This window comes from Schistocerca serialis, chromosome 6 (assembly GCF_023864345.2).
Source record: "Schistocerca serialis cubense isolate TAMUIC-IGC-003099 chromosome 6, iqSchSeri2.2, whole genome shotgun sequence".
Lineage (NCBI taxonomy): Eukaryota > Metazoa > Arthropoda > Insecta > Orthoptera > Acrididae > Schistocerca > Schistocerca serialis.
In genome coordinates, this window is record NC_064643.1 from 691915896 (window position 1) to 691932069 (window position 16174).

A 16174-nucleotide genomic window follows, 5' to 3' on the forward strand; every position below is an offset into this window, starting at 1 on the left:
GCTGCCAAAGACTGCAGTCGGCCAGCGCGTCGTGGTGTGCCGCCCTGACCAGCAGAAGGGTAAAGCATTCGCTGCTACTGCCTAGGTCTCCAATATATGCTTCTCTGCACCCAGTTCTTTGGAACCATACTTTTCTTTATGGAATAGTAGAGTATAGATGATATTAGCGTAGTTTTTGGGCGATACCACGAATTCACATGGATGGAGTCAGGTAAAGCAATTACACTCCTGGAAATTGAAATAAGAACACCGTGAATTCATTGTCCCAGGAAGGGGAAACTTTATTGACACATTCCTGGGGTCAGATACATCACATGATCACACTGACAGAACCACAGGCACATAGACACAGGCAACAGAGCATGCACAATGTCGGCACTAGTACAGTGTATATCCACCTTTCGCAGCAATGCAGGCTGCTATTCTCCCATGGAGACGATCGTAGAGATGCTGGATGTAGTCCTGTGGAACGGCTTGCCATGCCATTTCCACCTGGCGCCTCAGTTGGACCAGCGTTCGTGCTGGACGTGCAGACCGCGTGAGACGACGCTTCATCCAGTCCCAAACATGCTCAATGGGGGACAGATCCGGAGATCTTGCTGGCCAGGGTAGTTGACTTACACCTCCTAGAGCACGTTGGGTGGCACGGGATGCATGCGGACGTGCATTGTCCTGTTGGAACAGCAAGTTCCCTTGCCGGTCTAGGGATGGTAGAACGATGGGTTCGATGACGGTTTGGATGTACCGTGCACTATTCAGTGTCCCCTCGACGATCACCAGTGGTGTACGGCCAGTGTAGGAGATCGCTCCCCACACCATGATGCCGGGTGTTGGCCCTGTGTGCCTCGGTCGTATGCAGTCCTGATTGTGGCGCTCACCTGCACGGCGCCAAACACGCATACGACCATCATTGGCACCAAGGCAGAAGCGACTCTCATCGCTGAAGACGACACGTCTCCATTCGTCCCTCCATTCACGCCTGTCGCGACACCACTGGAGGCGGGCTGCACGATGTTGGGGCGTGAGCGGAAGACGGCCTAACGGTGTGCGGGACCGTAGCCCAGCTTCATGGAGACGGTTGCGAATGGTCCTCGCCGATACCCCAGGAGCAACAGTGTCCCTAACTTGCTGGGAAGTGGCGGTGCGGTCCCCTACGGCACTGCGTAGGATCCTACGGTCTTGGCGTGCATCCGTGCGTCGCTGCGGTCCGGTCCCAGGTCGACGGGCACGTGCACCTTCCGCCGACCACTGGCGACAACATCGATGTACTGTGGAGACCTCACGCCCCACGTGTTGAGCAATTCGGCGGTACGTCCACCCGGCCTCCCGCATGCCCACTATACGCCCTCGCTCAAAGTCCGTCAACTGCACACACGGTTCACGTCCACGCTGTCGCGGCATGCTACCAGTGTTAAAGACTGCGATGGAGCTCCGTATGCCACGGCAAACTGGCTGACACTGACGGCGGCGGTGCGCAAATGCTGCGCAGCTAGCGCCATTCGACGGCCAACACCGCGGTTCCTGGTGTGTCCGCTGTACCGTGCGTGTGATCATTGCTTGTACAGCCCTCTCGCAGTGTCCGGAGCAAGTATGGTGGGTCTGACACACCGGTGTCAATGTGTTCTTTTTTCCATTTCCAGGAGTGTAGTTCTGGTTAGAGTCATGTGTTGTTCCCCAGCTGATCACTTTGTTAACCATAGAGCCCATATTATTGAATGAGTTTGGCAAAAAAAGAATGTTTGTGTGGTGTTTTCTTTAGCCATCTATTGTCATGTGATGTTAAGAATGAATAAATGAGTTGTTATTTAGATCACAACTCCGACCAGCGATCAGATTAAGATTACCTTTGCCATTTTATTAAAGCCTTGATTATAATCGATAGAGCAGAACCTTGCAAAGTAAGGCTCTAAATTTTTAAGTGAAAACTCTTAAAAATTTTCTGGTACAATGAACGTTGCCAACATTCTACAACTTTATCGTTTATGTGGACGTATCTGCAGCGCTCTGCTAGAGGGCTCCGAATTGTAGCATGTAGTAAGGCGGAGTGTAACGCGACTATACCTGTGCATGAGAAGCAGCTTGGTGTAATCGAGTTTAGAATTCGAAGAGTTCGTCCACACATGGAGCACTGTCTCTTTCAGCAGTACAATGGTGCCACATCTGTAAAAATCGGACGCCTTTAGTTCACTGATTTTCAGCTGTTTTCAAGATTTTAAGAGCACCTTCGAGGACTGCATTTTGATAGTGATGAAGCGGTGCAAGCTGAGGTTAGGTCGCGTCTCCATTAACGGAGGTAAACATTCTACAGAGATGGAATCGAAAAACGTGTCACTCATTGGAAGAAACGTGTTCGTTGCATGGTGACTACTTTGAGAAATCAATGTATAGACGTGAAGAACAACTATGTAGACTGTTAATAATGTTTGTCTCATTCAAAAAGCTTTAAGAGTTTTCTCATTAAAAATTCCGGAGGCGTTCCTTTTCAGCACGCCCTCGTCTTTTTAAAATTATAAAAAATTTTCATTTTGTTTGATACGACACTGGGTGAGTTTTGTCTGTGACTCAGCTACAGATCCCAAGTGAATCAATATCCTCCTCAGACTTCAAAAACTGGTACCAAATACCATTTCAATAACGTACTATTTAACATAATCTACACTTAACAAGTTAATTAAAATAGACTGATAAACAGATGAACCGATTTTGGACATCATAGAAACACGATCAGGTGCAGTAGACAATGTGTTTTCGGAAACACTAACCTTTAATAAGGAGAGAACACAGGTATCTGGAAACATATGGTTTGAGGTAGTTCTGAATTTTGCTGGAAAATGGAAGCAGCCTCATGATCGAACATAAGAACACAAATTTTCAGAATGAAGCGTAGTGGAGTGAACATCAGAATTCATTTCATATTCCAGAAACACAAATTTTCAGAATGAAGCTTAGTGGAGTGAATATGAAAATTTATTTTAGATACCAGAACGTTAGTTGACTTGAATGACTCCAACAGTATAAGGATGATTGAGGCATGTTGATACTCAGAGACTATAACAATGAAGAGAGATGAATTTTTACACATGTTCAGAGCTAATAAGAGTTTCTTAGAGAACCCGATACCGAAAAATGAATGGATTCTGTACAGCGCGTCCCTGGAGGGATGGTCAGTATTCAAGGATACGACAGGACCGATCATTCGAAGCCAGATGCCTAGGAAATATAGACAGTATAATATCTGCCAGGAGCTATTAGCAGTTCTTGATTTTCGATACTGGGAAACAAATCTCTTCTGCAGCCAACTCTTTGCTTTTCGTATTACGATCCAAAACAATAAAAAAATTTCTAGGAGACATGGCCTCTAAAATGCATGCCTTAAGAAATATGAGGACTTGTTCATTGGAAGAGTTGTGCTTCAAAGCAACGAAGATGAACATGTGCTCATAGCTCTTAAGGTATGAAGCTCAGAGCCCATGTTTACTGACATTTTTGTTTTGATGTGTGCTACCACCACTCAAAATACGGAAAGCAAGAAGCTTGTAGTACAAGAGATTCGTTTCACACTATAGAAAGTGAAGTATGCTCATAGGTCTTAAGGTATGCGTTTTAGAACCTATATTTACTAGACTTTTGCTTCGAGTGATCGTTCGTGTCATACACCGGAATGTTGACCATTGGTCTCGAGACACCCTATATAACAAATGCGAAAAAGAAGAAACATCATTAAGCAAATCCTTCAGTAAATACCCAATATGCGAATGATGTAATAATAACCTCTAGTACTAAGTGAGTATGGTTGCCAACACTCAGACCCCAAGAACTCCATGATAAAATAAATATAATAAAAAAGAAAGTAATAAATATTAAAACATAAAACATTTACCGTGTGTGTACAATTCATTCGACTGATCTTCAATGATATCATACAGTACAGTCGAAGAAGGCTCTTCCTGTCATGATGTTTGGAATGCAAAGAAACCTGTGTCACGTTCTCTCTCAAGTGGGCGACTAGGTTCAAAGAGAAAAATAAACACATGGTCACATAGGCGCCAGTTACTTGTTATGCAAGAAACAGCTGCGAAGTATACCTCGCCCGTGTGTCCATGACACCTCTTGCGTAACCGAGAAACCCGCTGCTGTAACGGTTACAGTTTCCTCGAGAGTTTTCCCAGAGGTCAAATTTTCTGCACTCACGAACTGTGTTCGTTGCCTTTACGGTATTTCTAAAAAGAAGCGTATGAGAAATGTGATCCATGAGTTTGTTCCATGGTTTCATATCCTATGTAATTAAACCAATCATGGGGGACTATAACAAGGATACGATACACCGGCTATATTGTTGTAATCTGTGTAAAATAGGAAGAATTACAGGACACTTTTAATTCAAATAATAGTTTTTGAGCATAAAGTGTCAATGGAGAGACAAGCAAAGAAAAATACATAGCAAAAGTGAGTTTAACGGCAAATTTAAAACTCACGAGAGCCAATTTTCTGTACTCGTTGACTATGTTCGTTTCTTTCGCGGTGTTAATAAAAGGAAGACTATGAGAAATCTGATCCGTGAATTTGTTCCATAGTTACATATCCTTTGCAGTTAAGTAAATCAGTGGGAAATATATCAATGATAAGGTACTCCCGCTGTATTGCCGTAGTGTGTGTGAGTTAGGAAGAACTACAAAATACTTTTAATAGATCGAACAGTTTTTGAACACAGAATATGAATGAAGAGAAAACTGAAGAGAGATGCCAAGCAAAAGTGAGATTAACGACAAACTTAACATCAAAAGACAGGACTATGTAGTGCACAAAGTGACGGCATTCTGCTATCTTGAAAGGAAAATAACTGACGATCGAGGAAATGAGCACATAAGAAGCAAAGTAGGCAATGTGCACAGTAGATGGGTGCACACAAGAACTGCCACATTTTATACTTCCACTTTTACTACTGGTTTTCGATGAGATTAAGTTTTAGATCACTTTATGTAAACCATTGAATTTCTGGCATGCATCCGCGTAAATATTATTTCTTCCACTCACATTTCGACCCCATAGCGTCCCACCATCCTCAGAGTGAGTCCGAAAGTCATCTTACCACATGTAGGGGAGCGTACTTCGCCTAGGACTATTATTTCGCCCCTGTCATGTCCTTTTCCCTGGATGATACGTGTAAAGAACAACTAGCGACAAAGAGCCGCATGAGTTCTAATGTCTCCCATTTTCTCGTCACGGACATTTCTCGAGACGTGTATGGTAGAAAGTAATGCGTTACACGGCCTTTTCGTGGAACGTCTGCACTCGGAATATCAACGTTAAATCTGTTCGTGATGCATAATGCCTCTCTCTCAGCGTCTACCAACAGAGTGTCTTAAGGACTTCACGAAGTTCCGCCCTTACTAAACAATGTTTGACGAAGTATATCGCTCTCCGAAGCAGCTCATCATGTCTATTGATGCAACTTGGTAAGGGTCCCCAGCAGATGAGCTGTTCTCAAAGCTGGGATTCACAAATCTCATGTAAACTACTTCTTTTCTGGATAAGCTACATTTCATTTCGACTCTTCCTTTCAATTTCAGGCTGGCATCTGATTTTCCTAGAAATAGCTTTAGGAAGTCATTCTGCTTCAGTTCGTTCCGGACGCATGCTTACAGTATTGTAGCATTGTTACTGTTTCCATTGATTTATCAACAATAGCGAAACCGAACGGTCATGGACCCCTTCGACTATTTATACGCATCACATCACATTTATTGGAGTTGAGCGTCAACAGACAATTGCTACACTGGTCTCGGATTCTCACAGGTCTTCCTGCTTCTGGCTATGGTCTGCTAGTGCTCCAATATTTTTTATAGACAATTGTATCGGCCGCGTCCATTCGACGCATTGACTCCGAGCGCAATTTTCAAATCAGGTATTCATTTAAGGGGGGTAGAACGTCAAACAGGCCGACTTGGAACGGGAGAGGCACCACAGGACACTTTAATTTCCGCTGTCTATACCTTTACAAATAAATTCCTAAGACTTTGTCAGCACGACCAGGAAGGATTCAGAATTTACACTCGTAGCAGTGGAAGATCAAAAACATAACAATTTTTTTCTTACATGTGAAATTTCATCATTTTTTTCACTTGGTGTTGGCTGCATTTGTTGCTGTAGATACACTTTTATTCATAAATAAGAGAAATTCTTCAATGAATTTTGCACGGCATACAAACCATACGTACAGGTGTGCGAAACTCTAGAATTTATCTAGAATCTATTAATAACTGTTGTCAAAATTGAGATAATTAACTATAAAATTTGAGTTCTTATAAACATGAAGTTTAAAATATAACAGTTCATTCATTTTTTCATAAATTAAATAAATTCTGGAGTTTCATACGCCTGTAACTATGTTTGTATTATGCGTGAAAGTCGTCGAAGAATCTCTCTTACTTATGGAGAAATGTGTATATATAGTGTGAATCCTGATCCTTCCTAGTCACGCTGACAATGAGTTTATTTGTTAAAGTGTAACCAGTGGAAATTAAAATGTCCTGTGGTGCCTCTCTTGCTTCACATCGGCTCGTTTGACGTCCTATCCCACCTTAAGGATATGCTGTTTGGCATGAGCACTAAATTGCGCGTCATTTATGTTGCCAGCCGAGTTTAGGTTCGTTCTGCGCATCTGACGTCAAAAAATACAGTCAGACAATGAACAGAGAACGACGTTGCCAGATTTCGACTGCAGAGCAGAGCAGGGACCAGTGTCTTCAGTTTCAGAAGCGTTCAGTCATAAATAAAGTAATAGAACAAAAGCAATGTCTTGATAGCAGACTTTGTTTTATAGAAAGTTTGGAAAAACCATTCTTTATACCAATTGCTTCATTTTCTATTAATTAATTAAACCAAACAAGCAATAAGACTCCTAATTCAGGCGATAGCAAGGAAAGGTGTTTGTATCAATTTCACGAACCGCTTTTTCGCAATAAACAACAGCGGTAATTGTTTATTTCCTATTGTACTTCGACGAAGTACGTGTAATTCATAGGCATACCAACAGTGTTTGTCAGAATTTTGTGTGACCTGTTAGAGTCCTTATGGAGAGACATAGCACGACGAGCTGCGCTAGCATAACGGTTAAGGCGTTGGGTGAGTAAGCGAAAGGTAAGGAGTTCAAACCTTGTGCGATGCTAAGTATTTTCTTTATTTAAAAACAATATCGAAGTGTCTTACTTCACGAATTTTATTCGTTTGAATGCAATTTTTGAAATTTCTAGTGCTTCGTCTCTTCATTAACCCTTTCGCTGCTGCAGTCAGGTGCTCTCCACATTCCGTGCTGTGCGCGATTTTGTCATCACTGCACTGCTCGCCTGTGCAGACACATGGTGTTCCCACTGCTTTGACACACTTATCATTCGATTTCACAAAAACTATTTGGCCTAAAAATTAGATTTTTACGCATCTTCTTGACTGATACCTTCCCCCATAAATGACTTAATATTGTTATGTTCAACCCAGTTATTGTGCAGCATTAAATGTAGAAAACCATTGCACGAAATTTTGAAGAGTTTGCAGAGGTAAAAGTCCATAGCGTATACTTTCCGTATGGTCGATTTTGGTTGCCACAATGTTGAGAATGAAATGTGGACAAGGTACCTAAATTTCATATAAAATTTACCATATAACAATATCTCATTTAATGTAAGTACCACATAGGTGTCGTATCTAATATTGAGAAATATTCCGTCTATCGCGACTGTAATAAAAGTTTTATTTACACTGGGCCCGTTTGACTTTATTTTAAAGCACTTTAATCAGTCAAAAGAAGTGGGGGAAGGTATCAGTCAAGAAGATGTGTAAAAATCTAATTTTTGGGCCAAATAGTTTTTGTGGAATCGAATGATAAGTGTGTCAAAGCAGTCGGAAACACCATGTGTCAGCACAGGCGAGCAGTGCAGTGACAAAATCGCGCACAGCGCGGAATGCGGGGAGCACGTCTCTGTAGCAGCGAAAGGGTTAATGCGGCAATGGTGGCTTAACTTCATAAACTGCGCGCTCCCCCCTAAACGTAAGCTTGCGAACTATACTATACTATGGCGCTGCTTCTCTTGGAGCGTGCGTCGTGTGCAACTGGCAACGCAGCAATCTCCCGCGTCTGGGCGGGCACGCGCGAGCCGCCAAGATAAAAGAATTCTACTATAGTTATTTTTAATATGTTTACCGAAGGAAACGAGAGCTTTTTTTCTTTCTTTTATCTATCTTGCTCGGCGACTGTCCGTTTCTTTCAGACACAATTCGGACCCAGTCATCCACCCAACAAAGGAAAGCAGTCTATACGGTCACCCGCAGAGCAGTTGTTAATGCAGTCGTCCACATCCACTCGAGTGCGTGACGATGTGGTTGCACTGTCATGCTCGCCAGCGTGCATCCACAGAAAAACATCACTACTTGGAAATCTGACTGTCGTAAACGCTGAGATTAGGTCACAGCAGTCTACGACTGTTGTTCAAATTATGATTGTGGGAAACAAGAAGAGGATACAAATTACACACCGAGTACAGCCGACCGTAAAGTGGGACAGTTGTTAAGGAAGAGAGATGTAACACAAGGAGAAACAAGTTTTTGTTACTCCTCGAGAGTCAGCTGTTTTGACATTCGCGGCAGGTAATTACGGAGCGGGTGTCTGTGCTGAACAGTGCCTATTGTTCTCTCAAGTGCTCTTTTCCTTCGTGACATTTACTTGTAAACCGCAAAGTGAACCATTGCGATTAGTTTAGAGTTTTTCCAGCACTATTTATGTACTTTCACTATCGTTCTGGTGTTTGAAGTGAGAATGTAGTAACAATTTGTCTGATCTCGGTTCGAACATTCTCTATAAAGGCACAGTACGTTTCTCATAAGGTTTATTATATAGAAGTCAGCGTTAACGTCAACTTTGAAGAAATCACTTGTTTCGACAGGGAGCTTTAGACAACACTAACTGGTCATGAAACTCAAACAGAATATATATTCCGTAGTTGTGGTTTCTGAGACCGAGTAAGACAGAGCGTATGAAAATTTTATGGAATCATTTATATTAGATTTAGTTAATTTCTCACACTTACAGAGATTTCAAGCTTTCTTTGGGACGCTATAGAAAAATTCAGGTGCTTAGCGATTCACAAACCCAAGGCTTAGAAATTGTTTCGTCTTTACCTCCCTCAGATACACTGTGCGTTTAACGATCTCATTTTGTTTTGGCTATCGGAAGGAGAGTTGCTGAAATAGCGGCTGAGAGACAATGTTTTCACAGTCGATTGTTCTCAGTCATTCATAGGTTTTCACTACGAAATTGTGTGTCGGTCATAAATGTACCATTTTTTGCACTCTTTTGCGAAAATTAACCGGAATAATTGTAACTTGTTCCTGGCACTGGACTTCAGATTCTTCAGCATGAGTTCCTTCACTGAATGTTCATTCTGAAGTAACAAAAATAATAACGATTAATTGACGGCAGTTCAAGAAACTGGTAAGTTTGCCGTGCTTTTAGAAGCTAGATGTGGCATCTGACGTAATGATAAGTGCAACAATAATCTGCTGGAAAATCGCAGTATTCCTCAGCTTTAGGAAAAACAATGTTGGGCTACCATACTTTTATTATTTGGTGCTCAGCAGACGGTGACCAACTGCTGATAAAACCTCCCAGTTTTTTTCTACATTGGCAGCTGTCAGTGTGTTCTCTCTGATTAGTGAAAACTTCCGACTTACTGATAGCTATGGGCATCTAGTTCAGTAGAGGGACCACCGTTCGAGACATACGATATTCCTAATGAACGTAAATCCTTGAGCATATTCATGGATTAGACCGTCAGAAACAAAATTACGTGCCTGTCAGGGAGCTTAGATGTTCTCTGAGTCGGTTACAGAGCTGCGTTTCCTTATGCACTAAGTTATCGCGTAATGATCTTATCTCGACATTTGTTTAATTCGCGAACGCTATCATGAAAGTGAATACATTGTGACTCGCTACCCGCTCAGTCGAGACAGACGATAATATCTCCGTCGTTCAGCTATTCGCCGTTTACTGAGTTCATCGCTTTAAACACTTTCTTCCTCAGAAAAAAAAACAACTGCGTGGTGAGTATTATGATTATTCCATCAGAATGAATTGCGCGGCTCGTGGTCTTGCGGTAGCGTTCTCCCTTCCCGCGCACGGGGTCCCTGGTTCGATTCCCGGCGGGGTCAGGGATTTTCTCTGCCTCGAGATGACTGGGTGTTGTGTGTCTTTCATCCTCATTCACTCGCAAGTCGCCGTAGTGGCGTTAAAGAACTTGTGGATCGGCGGCCGAACCGCCCCGCGAGGGATTTTCTCTGCCTCGAGATGACTGGGTGTTGTGTGTCTTTCATCATCATTTCATCCTTATTCACTCTCAAGTCGCCGTAGTGGCGTTAAAGAACTTGTGGAGCGGCGGCCGAACCGCCCCGCGAGGGGTCTCTCGGCCGCCAATGTCATACGCTCATCATCATCATTACCGTAATGAAATGGAGCGAAAATGCAGTTAGATATGGAATGTGTTGACAGACAGTGGGAGAATGTCGAGGAGAACGGCGCACAATCCCAGCAGAGAGAGAGGGTCATGCGCGCCGAGAGCAACCGGTTCGTGGCCCGTTTAGCACACACTCAGCAGCTTCTTACTAGGTCAGTGCTAACCAGGCTTACGACAAGGGGTTTCAGCAGAAGTGCAGAGTCCCTTTACTCCTTAGACGCATGTAGTCTACATACAGAGTGTCTTTCTTGAATGGGATCTTTCAGAATCACTGCGAACCAAAGAAATATTTCTCCGTTTGCACTACACGTGTTTCCAATATTGTAATCGGCATTCGGGAGACTGTTCTGGGTGTGGTTTCACTGAAATGAATGGTCCTAATCGGACTGATACAAAGTCTGCAATACATTTTAAAAAATGTGATAGTATTGGTTGAAATCTGGCTAAAGAATTGTGATCATGTGTACAACTGGTATGAATTTAGGAAACTGTAAGCAATCTCTGTGTAACCTGTAATAATTTTCCGTACCACACATACCAGATTTTAAGATTTATTATTGGGTAAGAGCTACATTACGAAAGCAATGAACGTACGAAACGAACGTCGAAAGTAGTAAATGGTACAGCAGTCAGTTTCAGATGATATTTATCGCATATCACGTTTTCTGTCACTGTGCAGTTCATTAAATGTAAGTTAAAACCCGAAAATCACTTTTATATGCACGTAGTTCCGACTGGACCGAGATGGTAAACTCAAGTTTCGACTGCATTATTCATGTCAGAGGTTCAGTTGGTCAACTCAGCCTCAGACATGAATGGTCCAGTTGGGAGTATGTGGCACAACTGTTTCCTTTTGGAATCAAATCTTATAAGAATGTGGAAGGTCCAAAACCAAAACTGATACGAGGCGATGAAAGTGTGGCATTCAAGAGGTTTTTTTTAATTAATGGAAATGCGGACATTTATTTCTGACAGGAAAAAACGCCAGTAAAAAAGTTTGATTACGTTAACACAACATTATGTAAGTCTGGTTAGCTAAAAGAAGGTTAATAGAAATATTCTAAATTTTTAACAGTAATTTCTGGTGTAAGTTACGTCTCGGATCAGTTTCTGTGATACAACGGTAGAATAACACTAAGATTCTTGGAGATTATGCACATAAATGCAAAAACTAGTGGCGCTAAACTGTTACATGGGAGCTATTTTTATTGATTGAGCTGTTCGGTTAGTTTTGAAAAGAATGTTTTGTATTATACTATATTTTCATGTTTCCATTGACTTCAGATCGTCCAAACTGTTACTGAATTTCAGTTCCCCTTTTCAGCCCACAACTCGTTTGAGTGTGCAGAGTGACTGAGAAAGAATGTAGATTTGGTCGTTTCAGCTTGCGCGGTTGATGAATTTCGCTATATGTTAATATTGTACCGTTCTCAGTTCTTCAGTACAAATAGATTTATTGAAATTAAATTCTAATGTAAGCACCTTTTAATAGAGACATTTATACTGAATAATTCTGAAACGAAAAGTTTCGCTATTCGAGAGGTATCTGTGCAGCTTTTCGGAAACTAGATAGCGAAAACTGAATGTTTTTTCAGATGAAAACGTTTTGCTGATGAAATTTTCACGGGTTATGGGCCGAGTAGCAGCGTGTCGGGAATCGAAATTTTAACGAGTATCTTACTCGCCCTTAAACGAAGACGAGAGTGAAACACGTAGAAATGTTTATTGAAGACGAAGTTACTACTTCACCGATAAACGCAGATTTCATCAGTGAAATTCGCAGTCATTGCCGAATGAAAATATTTTGTTATAATGGAAAGAGCGTGAACAAATACACCCATCTCGTGATTGCAATTCCAACGATGGATTTTTTTGTTTAAATATTCCAGTTAACTCGTTCTCGTACTGTTTGTTTTATCACATGATGTGTACGCATGAATTTATTTTCGAACAGTTTTGTGCAGTGAACTGAGTGCAGTATTGTAGTAGGGAGTACAAATAATGTCAAGGGGCCTTTAAAGAACATATTTTCCCTTTAGTCATTTTGACGAGAATTTCTGATCACAGCACTGAAGCAGAGGGAGGCAGAATGGATGAGATATGACTGTACATTGAAAAGTACCCCGATTCATTTTCTATTGATCCTAACCATTTTCTGGTACTTGTTGCAGATTACATACCTGACAACAGGTTTTACTCGTCAAAAAAGGGAAGCTGGGTCCGACTTAGACTCCGCGTTGGGGACAATTATGTATATATATTATTTCTAACAGGAGTTTGCTTGTATGAGCACTATGATGTTCCAACCAGCGGTAGCCATGGCTGCTACATGTACAAACATTCAAATCTGCAACGAAAAACAATGCTAATAATTTGAATATTTCTCAAACAGAGGGTCGGGCAAATAAAAGTGACCAATAGAACAGGGTTCCAGGATGCAAAGAAACACAGCAGGGGAAAGGAGATACAGTACTAACATGACAACAGCAGATGTTGAAAGTGACCACCATTCATCTCTTGGCAGTTTTGGGCCCTTGTCAGAAAGTTGCTGAAGGCGGATCGAAACTGGACTGCTCGAATTGCTGCAGGATTCGTCCGAAATGTTCTGCCGCAGTTCATGAAGACTACGACGGTTGTTGCGATACATCCTCCATCTGAGGGCTTCCCACACAGAGTAATCGCACACTGACAGGTGACCTGAGTGGCCAGCTAGGACTGCGATCAGACTGACCTCTGATATAACTCTCTCAGGAGTGAAGATTGTACAAATGTGCTCGGCCGGCTGTGTGGGCAGTTGCTACATCCTATTGAAAGTACCTATACGTCTTTTCCTCCTCCGTTAGTGTTCACTCGTATACCACTCGCCCAGGCCACTTTTATTTGCCCCGCCCTGCATAAAACGTGAAATACATGATATTCTTGGATGTGTATGGAAAACCACTCAAGCCAAGGTTCAGAATGTCTGATAGTTATTTCTGCGTGACATTTATAATACTCTGATGAACATGTTGGTGGTCATTTTCTTAATATGTGGCTTTCCTTGTACAAATAAATAATTAGAGACCCTACGCTTTTTCCCGTAACTGGGAAACGATGTGTCTGTACTCGGCATTGTTCTGAAATAGTATATTGTATTGTACCGGAGACTTAGAAACGACGGAGAGGCTCCGTCCCCGCCGCAACCGCTGTGGTCCATAACCCCACGACGACTACCGCAGTCCACTTCACCCCTCCGCCGCCCCACACTGAAACCAGGGCTATTGTGCGGTTGTGTTCCCGGTGGACCCCCCAGGGAACGTCTCACACCAGACGAGTGTAACCATAATGTTTTCGTCGTAGAGTAATGGTGGTGTACGCGTACGTGGAGAACTTGTTTGCGCCGACATAGTGTAACTGAGGCGGAATAAGGGGAACCAGCCCGCATTCGCCGAGGCAGACGGAAAACCGCCTAAAAACCATCCACAGACTGGCCGGTTCACCGGACCTCGACACAAATCCGCCGGGCGGATTCGTGCAGGGGACCGACGCTCCTTCCTTCCCGGAAAGCCGTGCGTTAGATCGCACGGTCAATCGGGAGGGCATCAGAACCTGAGATGGATATCATTGCAGGTTTTACACGTCCAACGTCCCAGTGCTGCATCAGGTAACGAGAGACTCGTTACTTCAGTTTTAGTGTTTGCATTCGGCGCAGCTAAGGCGGTGAATGCCCTCCGTGGTGAGCGGTGGCACCTTACCTGCAGCACCGCGGCGGCAGAAGCGAGGCAGAGCGCCAAGACCAAGACGAGCTGCGGGGCCTGCATGCTGCACCGGACTGTGGCGCGGCCGGCTGCGGCTGCAGCGGAGCGCGCCAGCAAGTAGGCCAGTGGCTGGAGGGGAGCCGCGCTGGAGGGGCAGCCAGACTCCGGAGACCGAGCTGCGTAACAAGGCAGGCAGCTGTCTGCCGTCTCCCTCCCACTTAGTACTCGGTTACACTACACATTCTGTAACTTGCTGGGTAAACGAGTCGTCTGTAGGTTAGAGAAGCACGTGCTCTCTGCAGTCCCCCAGGGGTCAGTCTTCGGTGCACTGCTTTTTCTCCGTATGAGTTATGTCATCTCCGTCTACCACTTATATGTTGACGACTTCGAGTTGTATCTAAGCCCGTGCATCAGTTCATCGTGTCTGGTACGAACAACGACCATTCCGCGTTATAGCGACGGGCACAAAACCTGGCTCTTGAGCTAAACCCCAAAACTCTGTATATTCATCTTTTTAGAGATGGTTGCTGGACTCAGCTGTTCGATACAAGATGTTAAATGAAACACCTTTCAGAAGTTCAGTTTCCAACCTTATTTTATCTGGCAACCAGTTTCAGCGTGTTACTACATCATCTTCAGGCCCCTGACAGACGTGTTGGAAGAGTCTACCTCAGTGATGATGGTTGAAGTGATCGCTATAGCTAAAATCTAGTAATACAGTATTGCTGACCCCTGTTTTAATCACAACAGATATAGAATCTTCCTACACGTCCGTCAGGGGCCTGAACATAGCGTAGTAACACGCTGAAACAGGTTGCCAAATAAAATAAGGTTGGAAACTGGGCTGATGAAAGATGTTTGATTTGACATCCTAAACCCCAAGAAGTCAAAGGTAGATCAGAGGGTGCTGCAATTTGCAACCGCGCGACCGCTACGGTCGCAGGTTCGAATCCCGCCTCGGGCATGGATGTGTGTGATGTCCTTAGGTTAGTTAGGTTTAATTAGTTCTAAGTTCTAGGGCCTGATGACCTCAGAAGTTAAGTCCCATAGTGATCAGAGCCATTTGAACCATTTTTGTAGATCAGAGGGTATTTTTGTGAAACAGTTTGTCCAAAACTGCTTAATGCTCCATCAAAAATCAGTGGAGAATATCGGTATAATATTGCATGAGCGTAAGGATAAGAAAGCCCGTCCGGTTAGCTGTGTGGTCTAATGCACGGCTTTCCGGGCGGGACGGAGCGCCCATCCCCGGCACGAATCCGCCCTTCGGATTTGTGTCGAGGTCCGGCCAGTCTGTGGATGGTTTTTAGGCGGTTTTCCATCTGCCTCGGCGAATGCGAGCTGGTTCAGCTTGTTCCGCCTCAGTTACACTATGTCGGCGATTGCTGCACAAACAAGTTCTCCACGTACGCGTACACCACCATTACTCTACCACGCAAACATAGGGGTTACACTCGTCTGGTTTGAGACGTTCCCTGGGGATCTGCCACACATCGCCACCTATCCTGCTTCACAGGACGGCCATGCATCCACACTCCACGTTTTGTGCTGGGGGAGTTGACGTCCAACATATTGTCGCCTATTCGTCATTTCCATATCCTCCAACGCCTTCCCTTACGTAATTACGACACTAGCACGCGAAGCAGCGACCAGCTTTGTCGTTTCGTAGATGCTCGTTCCCAGGCGCCAGACCACAACACTCTGCCTTCCGTCAAAGTCGTTTACGTCAGTGGATTTCCCTATTCACATCCCACACAGTTGCTACGATGATTACCTATCCTTCTCTGCTCTGCTTGCGTACTTCCCTTAGTGCATCACGTGCTATCAGCGCTGTCAGTTGGAATTCCCTGTCGCGGTCGACGGTGGTCGTCACTGTACTTGCGTCTCAAATAAAACAAAGTGCAGTCTCTAGTCCGACTAAATCTTGACTACTGT

General features: G+C 43.7%; 1 protein-coding gene across 1 annotated transcript in view; it reads right to left on the minus strand.

The window, feature by feature from the left end:
* Positions 1 to 14365, minus strand: part of LOC126484312 (general odorant-binding protein 70) — a 162129-nt gene extending 147764 nt beyond the window's left edge. The window contains exon 1 of the mRNA XM_050107749.1: positions 14237 to 14365. Within this exon, the coding sequence (XP_049963706.1) occupies positions 14237 to 14302 (66 nt within the window). The 5' untranslated portion in view covers positions 14303 to 14365. The remainder of the gene's footprint in view (positions 1 to 14236) is intronic.
* Positions 14366 to 16174: the final 1809 nt, after the last annotated feature.